The sequence below is a fragment of the Tursiops truncatus genome, chromosome 15 (assembly GCF_011762595.2).
Source record: "Tursiops truncatus isolate mTurTru1 chromosome 15, mTurTru1.mat.Y, whole genome shotgun sequence".
Classification (NCBI taxonomy): Eukaryota; Metazoa; Chordata; class Mammalia; order Artiodactyla; family Delphinidae; genus Tursiops; species Tursiops truncatus.
The window spans coordinates 75639844-75655936 of record NC_047048.1 but is presented as its reverse complement, the minus strand read 5'-3'; the positions used below and the strand labels follow the sequence as shown (position 1 = coordinate 75655936).

General features: G+C 56.0%; 1 protein-coding gene across 4 annotated transcripts in view; it reads right to left on the bottom strand.

Moving 5' to 3' along the window:
* Window positions 1–16093, bottom strand: part of BCAS4 (breast carcinoma amplified sequence 4) — a 60248-nt gene that overhangs the window by 14075 nt on the left and 30080 nt on the right. For 3 of the 4 annotated variants that reach the window (XM_033839795.2, XM_019944023.3, XM_019944020.3), the window contains one exon: window positions 14080–14214. The exons of the other annotated variant lie outside the window; for it this stretch is intronic. In XM_033839795.2, coding sequence (XP_033695686.1) covers window positions 14080–14214 — 135 coding nt within the window. The remainder of the gene's footprint in view (window positions 1–14079; window positions 14215–16093) is intronic. 4 annotated transcript variants of the gene reach the window in all.

Below are 16093 nucleotides of genomic sequence, written 5' to 3'. Positions count from 1 at the left end.
ATAAGGGGGGTGGGATTCAGAAAGAGGGAAAATGGATGAAAAGGAGGAGGAAAAAGATGGAGGAGAGAGGGAAAAATGAGGAAATAAGAGAGGAAAGGAGAGGGAAGCGATGAGTAGCCCTGACAGAAAAGTGAGGCAGCCAGGAGGCAGCGGCAGCGGTGGGGACCAGGGTGTGGGAGCGGACTGTGTTGGGAGCTGGGGAGTCGGTCCACGGGTTCAGGGCTTCTCCGGCCCCGAACCCTGTCAGTGTGCACGCAGGGACACTGAAAGACTCCCCACCCTCACCCCGCCTTAAACCCCATCCCTGTGTCAAAGAAATAACAATATTCTGAAAGGACAAAGGCCGTCTCAGAAGACAGGTCAGTCTCTGTTGAATGGACTCCATCTGGCCTGAGGGGCAACACTTTGCTCTTTTCTCACTTTACTCGGGACTCCTGGAAACCTCTCGTCTGCACCCTCCACCCCAGGGAGGAGCTCTTGGCCTCATCGGGGTCCCCACCTTCCCTGGCTGCAAAGCGAGAAAAGAGGGAGAGAGATCCTGAGGTGCCCCCCGTCCATCCCACCCAGCCCAGGCCTCCAGCCCCGCATCAGCCTGGCGGCCCCCGCAGGTACCTCTTCCCATCTCTCAGGCATGGCTGCATCCCCTGCGCCTAGAACAGCACCTGGTACACAGCAGACGCTTAATCGGTAAGTGCTCACTCCGCCTCCCCGGGTGATCCCATTCAGCCTCAGAGCTAAGGCCTCGGGCTCCATGCTGGATACCTCCAGCCCTGAACCCCACACTCCAACCCTGGCTCCACCTGCAAAGGCATCCAGACGGACTCGATTCACAAGGCAACTGGGATGAATCTCCGGGGAATTACGCTGAGTGAGAAAAGCCAATCCCCAAAGGTTACAGGCTGTATGATTCCATTTATAGAACATTTTGGAAACAGCGAAATTTTATCCATGGAGGACAGATTCGTGGCTGCCAGGGGTTGGGCGAGGGCTGAGGGAAGAAGGGTCAAGGTAGTCATAAGAGGACCTGAGAAATCCCTGTGGGGTTGGGACAGTCCAGAGTCAGGAGACAGGAGCCTAAATAAAATAAAACTGTACAGAATGGATACAACTGTACAGAACTTAAAACGCACACAAGTGAGTCCAGGTGAAACTGGGGACATCCCAGCATGAGCAACACATCGTAACCAGGTTGACATCAGGGTTGTGACGTTGTACCACGGTTTTGCAAAATGTTACCATTGGGGAAAACCGGGCCAAGCGTACGAGGCCGCTGTCTCTGTATTATTTCTTATAGCTGCCTGTGAATCTATAATTGCCTCAGTAAAGAATTTCAATTAAAGACACACACGCGTTTCCCTACCTCCACCCTGGTCCCTAGCCCAGGCCACCAGCATCTATCTCCCTCTGGACCATCCCAGCAGCTGCAACCACCCAACCTCCACCCTTGCACTGCCAGCATCTTCCTCCACATTTCAAAACCCTCCAGGGCCGAGTCCTTGCACGGGCCCCACGCCCTGCTCCATCCACTCCCCACCCCACCCCGACCTGCACCTCCAGCTCCAACACGCCGCCCACCAGGCCTCACCGCTCCCCTTCCAGCCCAAGACACCTGTACAGCCCCCTCCCCACCTCCCCCAGGGCGCCAGCCACCTCGTCCGCTGTGCTCCATGTTACCTTCTCAGTGAAGCCTTCCCTGACCACCTCCTGCCCCCAGACCCACCCCTCCCTGCCCTCCTTCACCTTTCTTTCTCCCCGGGACACTTTATGTATTACACTAGACTATCGGCTGCTGGAGAGCGGGAACATTCTCTGTCCTCCCTGGGTTCCGAGGATCTGAAACAGCACCGGGCTCGTATAGATGGTAGATGACAAGTGTTTGTTGAGTGAATGAATGAATGAGTACATGAATGAAAAGAGGGGTGGTGGGTGCAGATTTGGCATCAAAGGAGTTAAGCCCGGCCCAAGGGCTGGGGAAGGAAAGGGTAAAGGGCTGGGATTGCACACGTGGCAGCTCCTCGAGCAGCCGAGAAGGACTTAAGGGGACCGTAGGGGGAGGAAGAGGCCGGTATGTGCGCAGTACAGAGGGGGATGGGCGGGGCTGTCCTCCAAGCACAAGATCTCTCTAGGCCTCCAGGAGCAAAAGCCCAAGGTACGGAGGGAGAGAAGCCAGGGCAATACCCTGCAGGCCGGGCCACGCTGTCCACCCAACTCCCGCCCCGCAGGCTCTCAAGAGAACCAGAAACAGGCGTTGGGGTGGAGGCCGAGCTCACTTTCTGGGGCCTCCGGGGGCCGAGGGGCCAAGCCTCAGCGGCTTCCCACCGCCTGGCCATTCCCGCCGAAGTGCTGCGCTCAAGCTGCTTGTGGGAATGAGGGTGGGCGTGCGGACAGGGGTCACAGAGGACCTTGGATTTGCACTCTTAACATCCCCTCCAAAGCCCTGCGTGGGGCTGCCAGTGCTGAGAGGAGGATCCCTTCCTCCAGCACAGTAAACGGCAGTGGTCCCTCTGTCTAGCTGTGTTACCTTGGCCAGGTCACTTAACCTCTCTGTGCCTCATTTTTCTCATCTGGAAACAGGGCTAATAATAGCGTCTACCTCATAGGGTGTTTTGCCCAAATAACCCAAAGTGCTTAGAAAACAGTAAGTGCTCAATGAACGCTGGGTAATTTCATTATTATTACGGCCCCCTGAATTCTTTTAAACGATGTCATTAGCTTGTGAACAGCCCAAGTGTACAGTTTTGTAACACTGCGTTTTTAGTATTAAATGCATTCAGCTTCGAAACATGAACATTTAAAGTGAATCACAATTGTGGAAGCCAGTCCAAGGAGCCTCAAAGATTATCCAGAACATCTCTCAACCCCTCAGAGGCACGGCTCATCCTCAGTCAGGTGGCCAGGCTCGCCGCAGATGCTCAATAATGCCTGCTGGCCAGTGACAGATTACGGGGGGCCACACCGGGCACGAATATGCTGGCAACCAGCCCTGCGAGCAGCCCCCTGGCCTGTGGCCTCTGAGTTCTCTCCCAGCAATGACTGCTGCCATCTGAGCCCCTCCTGCCCACACCCCCCACACACACACACTCCTGGGGGCACTGTCCATGGCCTCCGGAACCAGGTCCAGGCCAGCAAAGAGCTGCCAGACACGGGAGGGGAAGGGGCAGTGACAGGGCCACAATGCTGAGATCCCCAACCCAGGTAACCACGGGCACCTCCCAAGCGGTGCTCAGTGATGTCCGGCCCAGAAGCAACCACCTCCCTGCTCTGGCTTCTTACTCCATGTAAAAGCCAGGATTCCCCTCTCTCTAAATTTCCCAGGTTAATTATTAGGACCCTCCAAGTAATGGGAACTTTGGTCTTGACATTCCGTCTGGCAACGTGACAAGGTGTGATGGTATCAGCTGGAACACGCACCTGGATGAATTTACTGCTTAATGAGACGTGGTTTATTTTCCCAGCAGAAAGCTGACCATGAATGGAGCCAAGTTCAAGAACTTCCCAGGCCCCTTAGGCATTAAAGGGATCATCACACTTTCTCCAGATGCCGCAACTCCAGCTGCAGGCATCACACAGGTTTCTGCACTAAGGAGGGACTCACCTCCCTCCACTCATCACGTCACCCGGAACCTGCAATCGCTGACGGGAGCTGCCTGTCCTCTGCGCGGCCCTGCCTCGCTCAGGAATGCCGTGCGACCCAGTGCCAAGCTGGTGCCACGCACTGGGCCATGCTGTCCCCTGCCACAGCCCTTTCCTGGCCTCTCTTCTCCCTTTTTACTTTTTTGTGTGTGTGTGTGCACTGCGCGGCATGCAAGATCCTAGTTCCCCAACCAGGGATCGAACCTGCGTCCCCTGCAGTGGAAGTGCGGAGTCTTAACCATTGGACCACCGGGGAAGTCCCACTCTTATCCCCTTTTCTGTCATGCACAGGAGTCAGAAGCATGCAGCCCACCTCATAATTATCTGCTGCAACTCCCGCCTCTGGGTGTTTACTTTCTGGGGTGACCTAGAGCTCAGGCAGGGACCAGTCTCATCACTTCTGCATCCTCTGGTGCCCAGAGGAATGCTCGGAGATGCAGGCGCTGAGCCAGTTAGCTGGGGGCATCCCGGCTGCTCCCCTTCCCTCCCCCAGCCCATAGTGGGCAAGTGACTCTGCCTCTTCCTGCCTCAGTTGTCTTTTATAAGATGAGGCCAGTGATGGCAGCCCACCTCACTGCAGCCAGCAGAGACTGAGTCACGCGCACCGAGGTCGGCCCAGGGCCCTCAAGCACGGCGATTGCTGTGTAGACATTCTCCGTGCACCTGGCTCCTCCTTCTGTGATCCACAAGCCTCGGCACCTGGAACAGGGCCCACGGCACGGTAGGTGCCTGACAGAAGTTCACCGAATAGAAAGGGAATCACGCACGTCCAAACCCTCAACCTGAACCCCTGTGAGCCCCATTTCACAGAGGGGAAGCGGGGACCCTGCTCCAGGCCACGGAGCTAGCAAGCAACACCGCCAAGGTACAAACCCAGGGCCACTGGGCTCCAGAGCCCATGGTTTCATTTATTTTTAAATGTTTTATTCCGGAAATTTTCCATAGTCATAGAACACAAGCAAAAGCCAAGAGGGGGCTATGATGAGCCCCACGTGCTGCTGCCTGGTTTTGACGACGGTCATTCATCTGGGCCGGTGACGCCTAACCCGGGGCAGCCGGGCCTCCAGGGCACATTTGGCAACTTCTGGACACCTTTTTTTTTTTTTTTTTTTCCGGTACGCGGGCCTCTCACTGTTGTGGCCTCTCCCGTTGCGGAGCAGAGGCTCCGGATGCGCAGGCTCAGCGGCCATGGCTCACGGGCCCAGCCGCTCCGCGGCATGTGGGATCTTCCCGGACCGGGGCACGAACCCGCGTCCCCTGCATCGGCAGGCGGACTCTCAACCACTGCGCCACCAGGGAAGCCCTGGACACCTTTTTGATTGTCGCAACCAGGGGGATGGTGCTACCGGCATCTAGTGGGTGGAGACCAGGGATGCTGCTAAACACCGTACAATGCACAGGACAGACCCCACCCCAGAGAATGGTCTGGTCCCAAATGTCAACAGCGCCGAGGGTGCAAAGCCCTGGTTTGAGTCCAGTCCATGCTCTCAACTACGCCCTCTCCAAGTGCTGCAGGAGTTTGGTCTACACACTGGGAGAAAGGGGAGAGGCCTGCGCCATGATATTGGGACCTGGGAGGGCAGAATCGCTCTAGGAAGGGTGATCTTGAGAGTGATGCTCTGCTTAGAAAGTGGGTATTGGGAGCTGCATTTGTCAACACTTCACAGAAGACTGAGGAAATTTCAAATCCTCAGAAAATAAGGATGCCCGTGGAGAGTACTTGGAGAGGGCCCCACCAAGTGCCTCTGCCGGCACTGCCTCTGGGGAGAACCAGCCCCTTTCTAGAAGAGAGCTCGTGGCCAGCCCTGGGCCCTTGTAGCCCTCACATCTGCCTGCTCAGCACAGCCTGTAGCTCTCCAGGCCCATCCCCGCTGCTGTGATATCAGCCCCCTCTCTCCCTCCCTTGGTAAAGGGGCATTGACCCTCCAGACTCTGTAGTAGACACCAATTTACTGTAGGTCTTTGCCAAGACATAGATGGAGGCCTGTGAGGCAACAGGCCCCCTGAGGAGACTTCTTGGAGGCTCTCAGGCAAGTTTTCAAAATCAACTGATGTCACATAAAAACCTGCATCCCCAACCTCCCTTCCTTAAGAAAGAGCACGGTCAGGCCACTCTGAGCCTTTGTTCCCAGCTGGAGGGGAGGGCACCTGCCTCTCCCATTGGCCACCGTCCCCACACAGCCCTTGGGCCTCACTCAGGGCCCTACCTGATTCCAGGGTTCGAAGTCGACCCCTGGGGCATGAAGAATACGGGGCTCTGAAATCAAATGGGGCCAATGCCTGGCTAAAATGTTCTAACTCCTCTGAGCCTCAGTTTCTTCATCTGTAAAGTGGGAATGTTGACAGTACCTATGTAACAGGTGGGCATGAAGATGAACCAAGCTAGGGCAGGTAAAGTACTAGCTTGTGTCAACCCAAAGAAGAGCCCAGAAAACTGGCTGCTGGCCAGTTACTGTCGTAACTACTCTTAGTAAGTCAAAGATAATACAGTCCTTACCCTTGAGAAACTCTTAGTCTTGGGGAACAACAGGTGAAAACACAGATGACTCCCCGAGGTGCTGTGCCAACAGTGGAATGAACAGGGTGTTGGGGAGTCCAGAGGAACGTTGCCTGGGGGAATCCAGGTGGCTTCCCAGTGGTGGTAACATTCAATTTAGCCTTGAACAATGAATAAACATTGCCAGGCAGGGAGCAGGGGACCAGCGTATGCAAAGGCCATAGGCAGTGTCCACCAGATCCAGGGATGGCAGGACTGGGCTTGAGGATGCTCACGGGGGACGTCCCTGACAGTGGCGGTGCTCGGAGATGGTGCACTGTGTCCCTCCAACCACAGAGAAGTTGGGGTGCTCCCACGTAGGCCTCAACAGTGCCCCCCAAAATAAAAACTCCTCCTTGTTGTAAGGAACTTCCTCCCCACTCAAAATCTTAACAAAAATGCAACACTTAAAAAAAAATCTGACCCCCAAACCAGCCTGCCAGGGGCCCTCTGTCCCTCCCCTGCACGTGTGCCACCAGATATCTGGAGTCAAACAAATCTGTTAACGTGTGAGCGCTGAGTGACTCCCTGAGGGCCAGGCTGGTGGGGGATTGGCAGGGGGGCTGGGGACCCAGCACCACTCGGCCTCCATTGTTGCGTTAATATTTGCCATCTGCTCATGTTGCATTTTTACCGCAAGGGATGATGGGGGCAGAAGCAGAAGGAGAGGCCGCTGCAGGGCCGGGAGAAGGCGCCATGGAATCTCCTCTGCCTTCTTTGTGTTGCTGCCTTGCTAGGCCTCCACCACTGAGATAAAGCCCCGGCCAGGCTGTGCCTCCTTCCGGGAGTCACCCCTCCAGGGGGATTGGGCAGAGGGAGAGGGAGGGGGAGGGGGAGGCGGCCCCAGCCAGACAGAGCCTCCCCCTTCCCTGGGTGGGGCGGGGAGGGGAGGGGAGGGGGGGGTCCGGGTACGGAGCGGGGAGGGGAGGAGGCGCCGAGCCTGGCACTGACGACTCCTACAGGCCAAGCCTGGGCAGGACAGCTCCGCCCACACCCTCTGCTACCTCCAGGAAAGCCCAGGACGCGGCCCCAAGCCGCTGCGGAGAGAGGCAGGCATGGACACTCATCCCAGCTCTCCACGGCCTGGAGACCACCTCCGGAGAAATCTGGGGGACGGGGGCTTCCAAGGGCCATGGAAGCCTTCAGAGCATCCATTGACTAGTATTTATTGAACACCTACTGCATGCTCAGCCCGGCTAGGAGACTCAAATGCCCACAGGCAGGTAATGACAATGGGTGTCTTAGGCCAGATGGCGGCTCAGCAGGGACACTGCTCAGGGGCCGAGACCTCTGCTTTTTCAAGCGAAAGCCAGAGGTGTACATTCTTCTGTGAACTTCGCTTTTCTAAATGCTGGCAACTAATTCAAATTAAACACATGCATATTAAACATATGCCAAGCTGGCCAAAGAATGTATGTGGGTGGGGCAGACTGGGTCCAAGGACCTCCAGCTGCAACCTCCACCTTCTAGGTTGTGGGTCCTGCACTCGGGAAGATCACAGAGAAGGGGAGAGACACTGAACGAGGTCTAAGCTGGATCAGATTCTGGCTCTGCTGCCTATGCTGTGTGACCCTGGGCAAGTGAACGGCCCTCTCCGAGCCTCAGGTCCCTTTCTCAAATGATATCATTTACCTCTGAGGTTGTTACGGGTAGTCGAGACGAGGCACCGAAAATCCTTCATGAATGCTCTCAATACAACCACCATAGTTGGAGCAATAGTAGATGTGTTCGTCATGCTGCTCCCAAAAGCTGAGGGCTCCTGCTGGGGCTGGTGCAAAGTGAAGGAAGACGCCATGGGCTTTCCACTCTTCCCTGGTCCCAAATGCCTCTGAAGGCGTGGGGCCTGTGGGATGCAGGCCATCAGCCTGAAGTCCAGAGCTGGGGAGTGTGCTGGGTATGACCCACAGGCGCAACAGACTTTTCTTCCCCAAGATGTTTAACATTTAGAAAAATTAGTTGCTGACTTTTAGACATTAGAAGATTCATATAAAACTCCACATGCCTAGCTTTCTCCCCAAAATAGAAAAATCTAGCCATTCTTGATCCCATTTCTGCAAGGCTGCTTCTGGAAATCTCCACCCCTATAAGTAAGGCAGGGGCTCTGCAACTCGCCACAGTCCCCACCGCTCCTTACTGTCTCACACCTGGCAGACACACTCATTTATGTTACCAGATCGCCCCCTGGGTATGTGCGGGGTGAGCCGGGCAGGCCCAAGGCCACAGTCCACCCCGGCAGCCTGGCTCTGTGCGGTGTCAGGACTTGGCCCCAAGTGGTTTTGCTATTAGCCAGAGAGCCTTCCTTGGAAAGCACCTGACTGTTATCCATTGGAAAATTAATCAAAATGACACCTCGAGGGACTTCCCTGGTGGCACAGTGGTTAAGAATCCGCCTGCCAATGCAGGGGACACGGGTTCGAGCCCTGGTCCCAGAAGATCCCACATGCCGTGGAGCAACTAAGCCCGTGCGCCACAGCTCCTGAGCCTGCACTCTAGAGCCCGCGAGCCACAACTACTGAAGCCCATGTGCCGCAACTACTGAAGCCCGTGTGCCTAGAGCCCGTGCTCCACAACACGAGAAACCACCGTGATGAGAAGCCCACGCACTGCAACGAAGAGTAGCCCCTGCTCGCCGCAACTAGAGAAAGCCCATGTGCAGCAACGAAGACCCCATGCAGCCAAAAAATAAATAAATTAATTAATTAATTAAAAGAAAAAATGACACCTCGTCAACACGATGTTTTGGCTCGGCGGAAAACAAACAGCGGTCTACAACAACTTAGCGCGGCTCTTCTGTGCCCCTGGGTGCGGGCCCCGAGCGGAGGGCCTGGCGTGGTCAGAACACCTGTGGCAGCCACTTGGCCATGACCAGGCCCGGACCGAGGGGACATGGGGCCACCTGACATGGTCTCCACACCCCTCCAAGGCCTGCGGCCCGTACGGCTCCACCTCCATCTCACTTTCGCTTCCACATATGTCTGAAACCGTCTCCAGATGAGAGGGGCCCTCTATGTGCAGAGACAGGGCTGCCTCCTCAGGCAGGGTCTCTGGGACCCAGACACATGGCCAGGGGACCTGGGCGCCCTGACTGGAGCGCCTTTTCTCTCTTCCAGTTGGACAAAGGCCCCGAGACCCGGCAAGGCGAGGATTCCAGTGATCTCAAGGCACAGCATGAGATGTTTCCAGGCCGAGGAAACGCACTCCTAACCGTTGAACTCTGAGGCTTGAAGGGCACCTACGCACCCTGCTCAGCTCTCATGGTCAAGTCTAAACAAGACATCGCTGACCCTAAATGCCAGCCTTAGCTCAGGGTAGAGAATGTGCCCTGGAAATTCCCCAAGCAAAGCAAATTTACCAAGTCCCTCCCCTGCTACGAACCCTTCCATGGCTTTCCATTGCCCTTAGAATAGTGTCCAGTCCCCCTGTGTGGCCTGAGACCCCGCCCAACCAATCTGGCCCCAACCTCATCTCCCACACTCCACCCCCCCGGCTCAATCCCCATGCTGGACTCCCCGCTGCTCCTCAAGCTCAGTCCCACCCCAGAGCCTCGGTGCCTGCATCCCCACTGCTGGGTGCACCCTTTCTTCTGACTTCAGGCTGTTCTCACTCACCATCCAGGTCTCAGCCTACACGGCCCTTCCTCGGAGGCCATGCCTGGTTCCCTCAGAGCAAGCCAGGGCCCTCTTTAGAAATGACTAGCTACTGAATTTTCTTAGGATTTGGTCATTGCCTCTATTCTTCCGCTGGATACATGCTTCCTGAAGTAAGAGATCACAGCTCTCTCCCAAGGCAACAGAGTTAGGAATGTGGGTTCATAACCTGATGCCCAGCTGTGTGGCCTTGGGCAAGTTACTAAACCTCTCTGTGCCTCAGTTCCCTCACCTGTAAAATAGGGATAAAAATAGCACCTCCCCCGTGGGGTATTGAGGGTTGAGAACAGCACCTGGCGCTGCAGGGCTGGCTCTGTCACCACTACCGATACCTGCTCACCGCTGAGGGATTAGGCAGTCTGTCTTGAACCATTATTTAAAGGCAAAGCTGGCTTTTCAGACCCACCAATGCTCAGAACCCTCCGTCTGAGAGTTCTGGAGTCTTTTACTCCCCACAGCTTTAGTGGAGGAGGCCCTCTTCATCTCACAGCAAATTGAAACCAGTTTTCTAGCAAGCAGAGCCTTTCTTGGTCAAGCCCGTGTCAGCCAACTGACAGTTAAGCTGTCTGAGGCCTGCAGAGGCTAAGAGACTTACCCACAGTCACACAGCTAAAAAAATGCCGCAGCGAAAGAGAGGCACAGTTCTGAGTTAAAATCAATGTAAAAGTATAGTTGAAAACTTCTTTGCAGTACAGCATGGAAATATGGACCTTTGTACCATGAAAATACGTATGTTAGCATTAAAACTGAAGCATGGAAGCATGGACATTTTTACGTCCGGGCGCAGAGGGCCCAGGGTGCCAGGCCAGCTCTCACCCCAGTCTGGGCACTGACTGCGCGCTTCTTCGGCAGCTCAAGTCAAAGGCCAAAGGCCTGGCCTTTGCGGGGGATCTCGTGACGAGGAGGTACACTCAGGCTGGCATTCCCGGCCGGCCCAGGCCTCGGCCAGCACCAAGTCACGTGGGCAGGGGCGGCTCTGGGCCTCCGGTGCTGGGGAGGGGTGGGGGGCTGGCGGACTGCTTCCCAGCCCCACTCCTGGTGTGTTGGGAGACCCTAGCCCCGGCGCTGCACACCCTCCCTGGGCCTCCCCACTACAGCTGCAAAGTGAGGAAGAGGAGGGAGGGAGAAATGAGGCCAGCAGGGCAGAAGGGGCTGGCAGAGTTAGAAAACACACAGACCAATTTTCTCCCCATCTCTCTCCCTCCCCAGGAACTCCTGTTCCAGCTGATGGAGCAGCAGGGAGGGTGGAAAACACACCCCCAAAGGTCCCTGCCCGGCGCCAGGGGTGAGGGCTGAGGGCCTCCTGCCTGGGCCCTGTGAGGGAGTCCCCACTGATCCCCCTGATTCTGGGAGGGCCTGGGGGCAGCAGTGAGTGGCCTATTTCCTTTGGGGGGATGGGCTTCCACAGGAGTGGGGACAGGACCCTTCTGCGCAAGAGCCTCTGCCCCACGCCAGCTCCCGGAGACGGAGGAGGGCGGGTGGAGACAAGAAGGCAGAATCTGGGCTTGTGCGGAGGGGCTTCCCACTGCTGGGGGGGCCTGGTGTGGACGCCCAGGTACGGGCAGTGGTCAGTGAAGCATCCACCTTGGGTGGGCACTGAGGGGAACCGACCGGAGACAGTGTGAAATCCTGGCTTGGTGGGTTCTTCCAGGTGGAAGAGACGGAGACCCGTCCAGGTGCTCTTCAAGGACCCCACCCCCCGGACTGCAGCTCCAGTGGTCGGAACCAGGCCCAGAAAGACGCAGCAGGGCCAAGTGGTGCAGATAAAAAGCCTCCAGCTCCAGGCCTAGGTCTCACAGGTTCAAATCCCAGCTCCACCACGTTCTGGGTGGGCAAGCACTTCGACCCTTTAGTGCCTCAGTTTCCTCATCTGTAAAATAGGGACAGTGACTAGACCTATGTCACAGGGTGGGATGTGAGGTGCCTGCCGGGTCAGAGCCCAGTACAAGCCGTGACAACCATTATTCTAGAAGGGCCGCTTCAGCTTGCACCCCCGGGTGCAGGTGCAGCCCTGGAAACCCTCGGGTCTGCACACGCGTGTGCACACACTTGCCTACATTGCCTGCTCCACACAAAGCCCTCCCAGGGCCAAGATCAACACGCCGGGGTTGCTGAATGACTCACCACCCCTGGCTGGGACGCATTTCCTGGAACAAGTCACTGCAGGTAGGGCTGGGGGGCCCCGAGTCTGGTAGAGATGAGAGGATGCAAATCCCCGCATGCCCAGCCACACCCCGATGGGATCCTCAACAGGAGTGGGCGGCGGACCCCACTTCACAGCCCCACGGGCCTGAGTTCCAACCCCGGCGCTGACCTTGGATTCGCGACTCTCCCCCTCCAAGCCTTGGCCTCTGCCACTAAATGAGGACTCTAGTGCCAACCACAAAGGGACAATTGTGCAGGCTATAGAAAAAGACTGTAAAGTACAGAGACCAAGGACCCAGCAGGCCCCACTGTTAGGATTCCTGCTGCAGACCACGGGCAGCCAAGGTCCTCTGTCCTTCCTCCCCCATGGTGCTTCTAAGCCATCAGTGGGCAGAGCACTGTGTGACTGGGGGGCTCCTGGTCACCCCAGAACAGTCACCATAACTCAAGGGACCAAGAAGACAACTCCTGACTTCACTGAAAGGCAGGAGAGACCACATTTGGCTGGAGAGGGGGCAATCCCAGAGGGCTTCTCAGAGGAGGTGGTATTAAGTTGGCTCTAAAGGATCAATAGGAGTTCCGAGATCATGAGATCTGTGAGGCCATTGTCTAGCTGCTACTGGCCTTGGGCAAGTCCCTCACCTGGAGGCAGGCAGGTAAGCAGCACATGCCTCAGGCAGGTGTAAGACAAGACAGAGCAGTGGGGTCCTGACAGGGACTGGAGAGTGACACCCAGGCAGGCATCCCAAGCCAAACAGAATGAGTTCACACGGGGCCAGAGTGGCAACACTGCAACTACTCCGTTTCCTCATCAGTCAAACGGGGATAACATTCATTCCCAGCGTACACGATGATTGGGAAAAGTAAGTGAATTAATGCACATGAAATACCTCAGCAGTGCCTGGAACACTGTAAACGCTCGATATATGAGCCTTTGTGAGAACACTAAGAGGAGACAGGGAAGGGGGGCATGCAGGAGGGACAGAGAGAACAGAGGAGCAGAGGGGGACCCCCAGGCAGGGCCCAAGGAACAGTGAGAGACCCCACTGGGGGGCAGGACAGAGCAGCTGGCTGAGCAAGACCCCTTTCCTGGAAGGGGCAAGACCCTGGAGATAGGTCAAGCAGTGCTCCAACCTGACCTTGCTACTTGAGGCAGTGTGGCTTCGGACAAGTCCCTGCACCACCCTGAGCCTCGGTCTCCGCATCTGTAAAATGGGGAAATGACAAAAGTGCCTTCCTCCAAAGACTGGCATGAGAACCAGATGCCATATACAACAGCACACAAAGTGCTTAAAGCAGACCTGACATAAAATTATCAAATCCAGCTTAGAGTGGGGTTTCTCAAACTCAGCACTCCTGATGTTCAGGGCTAGATAATTCTCTGGTGTGGGGGGCTGTCCTGTACACTCTAGGGTGTTTAAAAGCATCCCTGGTTTCTACCCACTTGCCTCCAGTTGTGACAATTGCAACATCTCCAGACACTGCCCAATGTTCCCTAGACGAGGGAATCAGTAAGCCGGAAAGACAGAGGTGCTTAAACACTGAAGGTCTCTGCAAGGCAGGATCAGTCTGGCCTCAGTTTCTCCATCAGTAAAAGGGACACAATGACCCTTCCTTTCTTATAGGGAGGATCCCAGGAAAGCAGCGATGTGGGAGAGCGAGGCCTTTGCAAGCTGCGGGCCGGCTGCCCCTCTCACTGTCCCCTGTTTTCTGGTCTGCTAGAGGCCAACTTGTGCCTTGGGAAGGGGGACCCCGCCTAAATTCTGGAACTCACTCTGAGCACGTCCTTAGGTGTGGAAGGAAGGGACAGGAGGGCAGGGGCTGCTTCTTTTCGCCATGGTAACCCCAGATGGACCACACTGCTTGGCAAACAGCAGCACTTACTAACTGGTGGGTGAGGCGGCGGGCAGTCACGGCACCGAAGCACGCAGCTCAGGGCACGCAGGGGCGCACGAGGGAGGCACTGCAACACTCCAGCCACCTAGCCAGCTCCCCACCGGCTGGCCAGATGCTGTTTCCTGTCTGCAGAAGCCAGCCGTGCCCTTTGAACTCCTGTTTCCTGAGCCCCTCTCCCTGCTCCAGGGTCTGGGAGGGGGCAGGGAGGTAGGGGATACTCACGTTCCCGAAGGCGGGGAGCCCCGAGGAGCCCAGCCACTTCCGCAGGGCCTGTGAGAGGGCCCCGTGGTCCCGCTCGGCCTGAAGCACGTGGGCTTCCAGGAAGGAGACGTGGTGCCCGACCATCTTGACAAAGGCCTGGTGGGAGAGGGGAAAGCAGTGATGCCACATCTGCGCAGACTGGGGTGTGCTCCTGGCTGCCTCCCTCTCACCTGGCCCCATGGACTCCGGGAGAGTTCAGGCAGCACCTGCCCAGCTGGGGGCACCTTCAGAAACCCTGACAGTAACAGTGACACTCCCCCTTGGAGGCCTGGCCTGGCCGAGCCTCCACTGGTGTCCTCTCACCTTCTCCCCCTAGTGACCATCTGTTTAGCCTCTATTTTACAGAGGAGTTAAACTGATGCTCAGAGAGGTTGGACCACCTGCCTAAAGTCACACAGCCAGGAAGTGGCAGAGAGGGGACTCAGGCTGCACAGCCTTCTTTATGAAAAATGGAGTTTTTAGAAATCGCTCACTTTAATATTTGATGGATATTGGGGGGGTCTCAAACTCAGAAGGTGCCAAGGGGCAGGCAGGTGACAAGCGGGTGAAGTAGGATGAGTGCGGACAGGGTGAACCGGAACGCCGGGTCCCGGCCCCCAAGGGGCACTCAGCTCTGGGTCTCTAGTGCAGAACCTCCAATTTCAAAAGAAAAAAAGAGAATGCTGGGGTCAGATTCTCTGGACTAGAATCCAGGTTCTATCACTTACTAGTTGTGTGCCTTTTGGCAACTTACTTCATTTCTATTATCCTCAATTTTCTTATCTGTAAAATGGGAATAATAATAATTAAGTGCTTAGGGTATATTAAGAGCTCAATTAATATCAGATAACATCATTTAAAAAGAAAAAAAGGACATTCAGATTTTATGAAAAGTGTCCAGTTTTTAAAAACGTTAGCAATAATTTCACAATTTAAGAAAGTACCGTGCAGGCCCGGTGAGACTCATTTGTGACTTCTGGTGTGCCTGTGTGTTTCCGTGGGTACCTACGTTTGTGTGTTGTGTGCATGTGTTTGTGTGTGTTGTGTGTATGTTTGCGTGTGTGCCCATATGTTGTGTGCATGTGTCTGTGTGGTGTGTACACGTGCATGTGTTTGTACAAGCACTGCACGTACAGCCGGGAAGGCCGCCAAAGGTGGCGGCTCCGGTGCCATTTCAGACAAGCCCCCCTCTGCGGAGGCTTTTACTGTCGGAACCTCCCTGTTCCAATAGTAAAATGCAAGAGATTTTCTTGCACCAGGAAGAGGCAGGAGACCCTCTCAGTGCTGGGCCCCACGAGGGAGCCTCCCTTCACTGGATGGAAAGCCCCGGTCAGTCCATCCAGCAAGGCCCACCACCACCCAGCCCTGCCTCTCCCCGTGTCCCACACACCAGCCACACAGGCTGCCCTTTTGTTCCTTGAAAACGCCAAGCCTCACCCTCCACAGGGCCTTTGCACCAGCTCTCTCCAGACCGGCAGCACTTCTCTGTTCTCGATGGGGTGAACCCTGCTTGTCTCTCAGGCCCTGGATCCACTGTCCCCCGACAGAGAGGCCTTCCCCAACCACCTAATCTAACATGCCCCACGTCACGGCGGAGCCACCCCGTTTCCCCGTCTTCCTAGCTCTCCTCTCCCTCTGAACTTCCTGTCTGCTTGTTCACGGTCCATCTCCCTCTAGATGTGAGTTCTGGAAGAGCAGATGCTGAGTCAGTGTTGTTCACAAGGCCACAGCCAGGGCCTGGTCAGCTGGAAGGGGCTCAGCTGGATGGTGGAGGCACGAATGCACGCAAGCATGAATGAATGAACGAGTGTGCACGCACGAATGAATGTATGCACGCGTGAAGGAATGCACGCGTGAAGGAATGCACGCGTGCATGTAGGAATCAGTGCACACACAGGAATGAATACACGCACGCGCGCACGCATGACCGCACCTTTAGCAAAAAGACATTGGGTGAACACAAGATGGTGGCACTGCTGTGCTGTCGCCGCCCTGT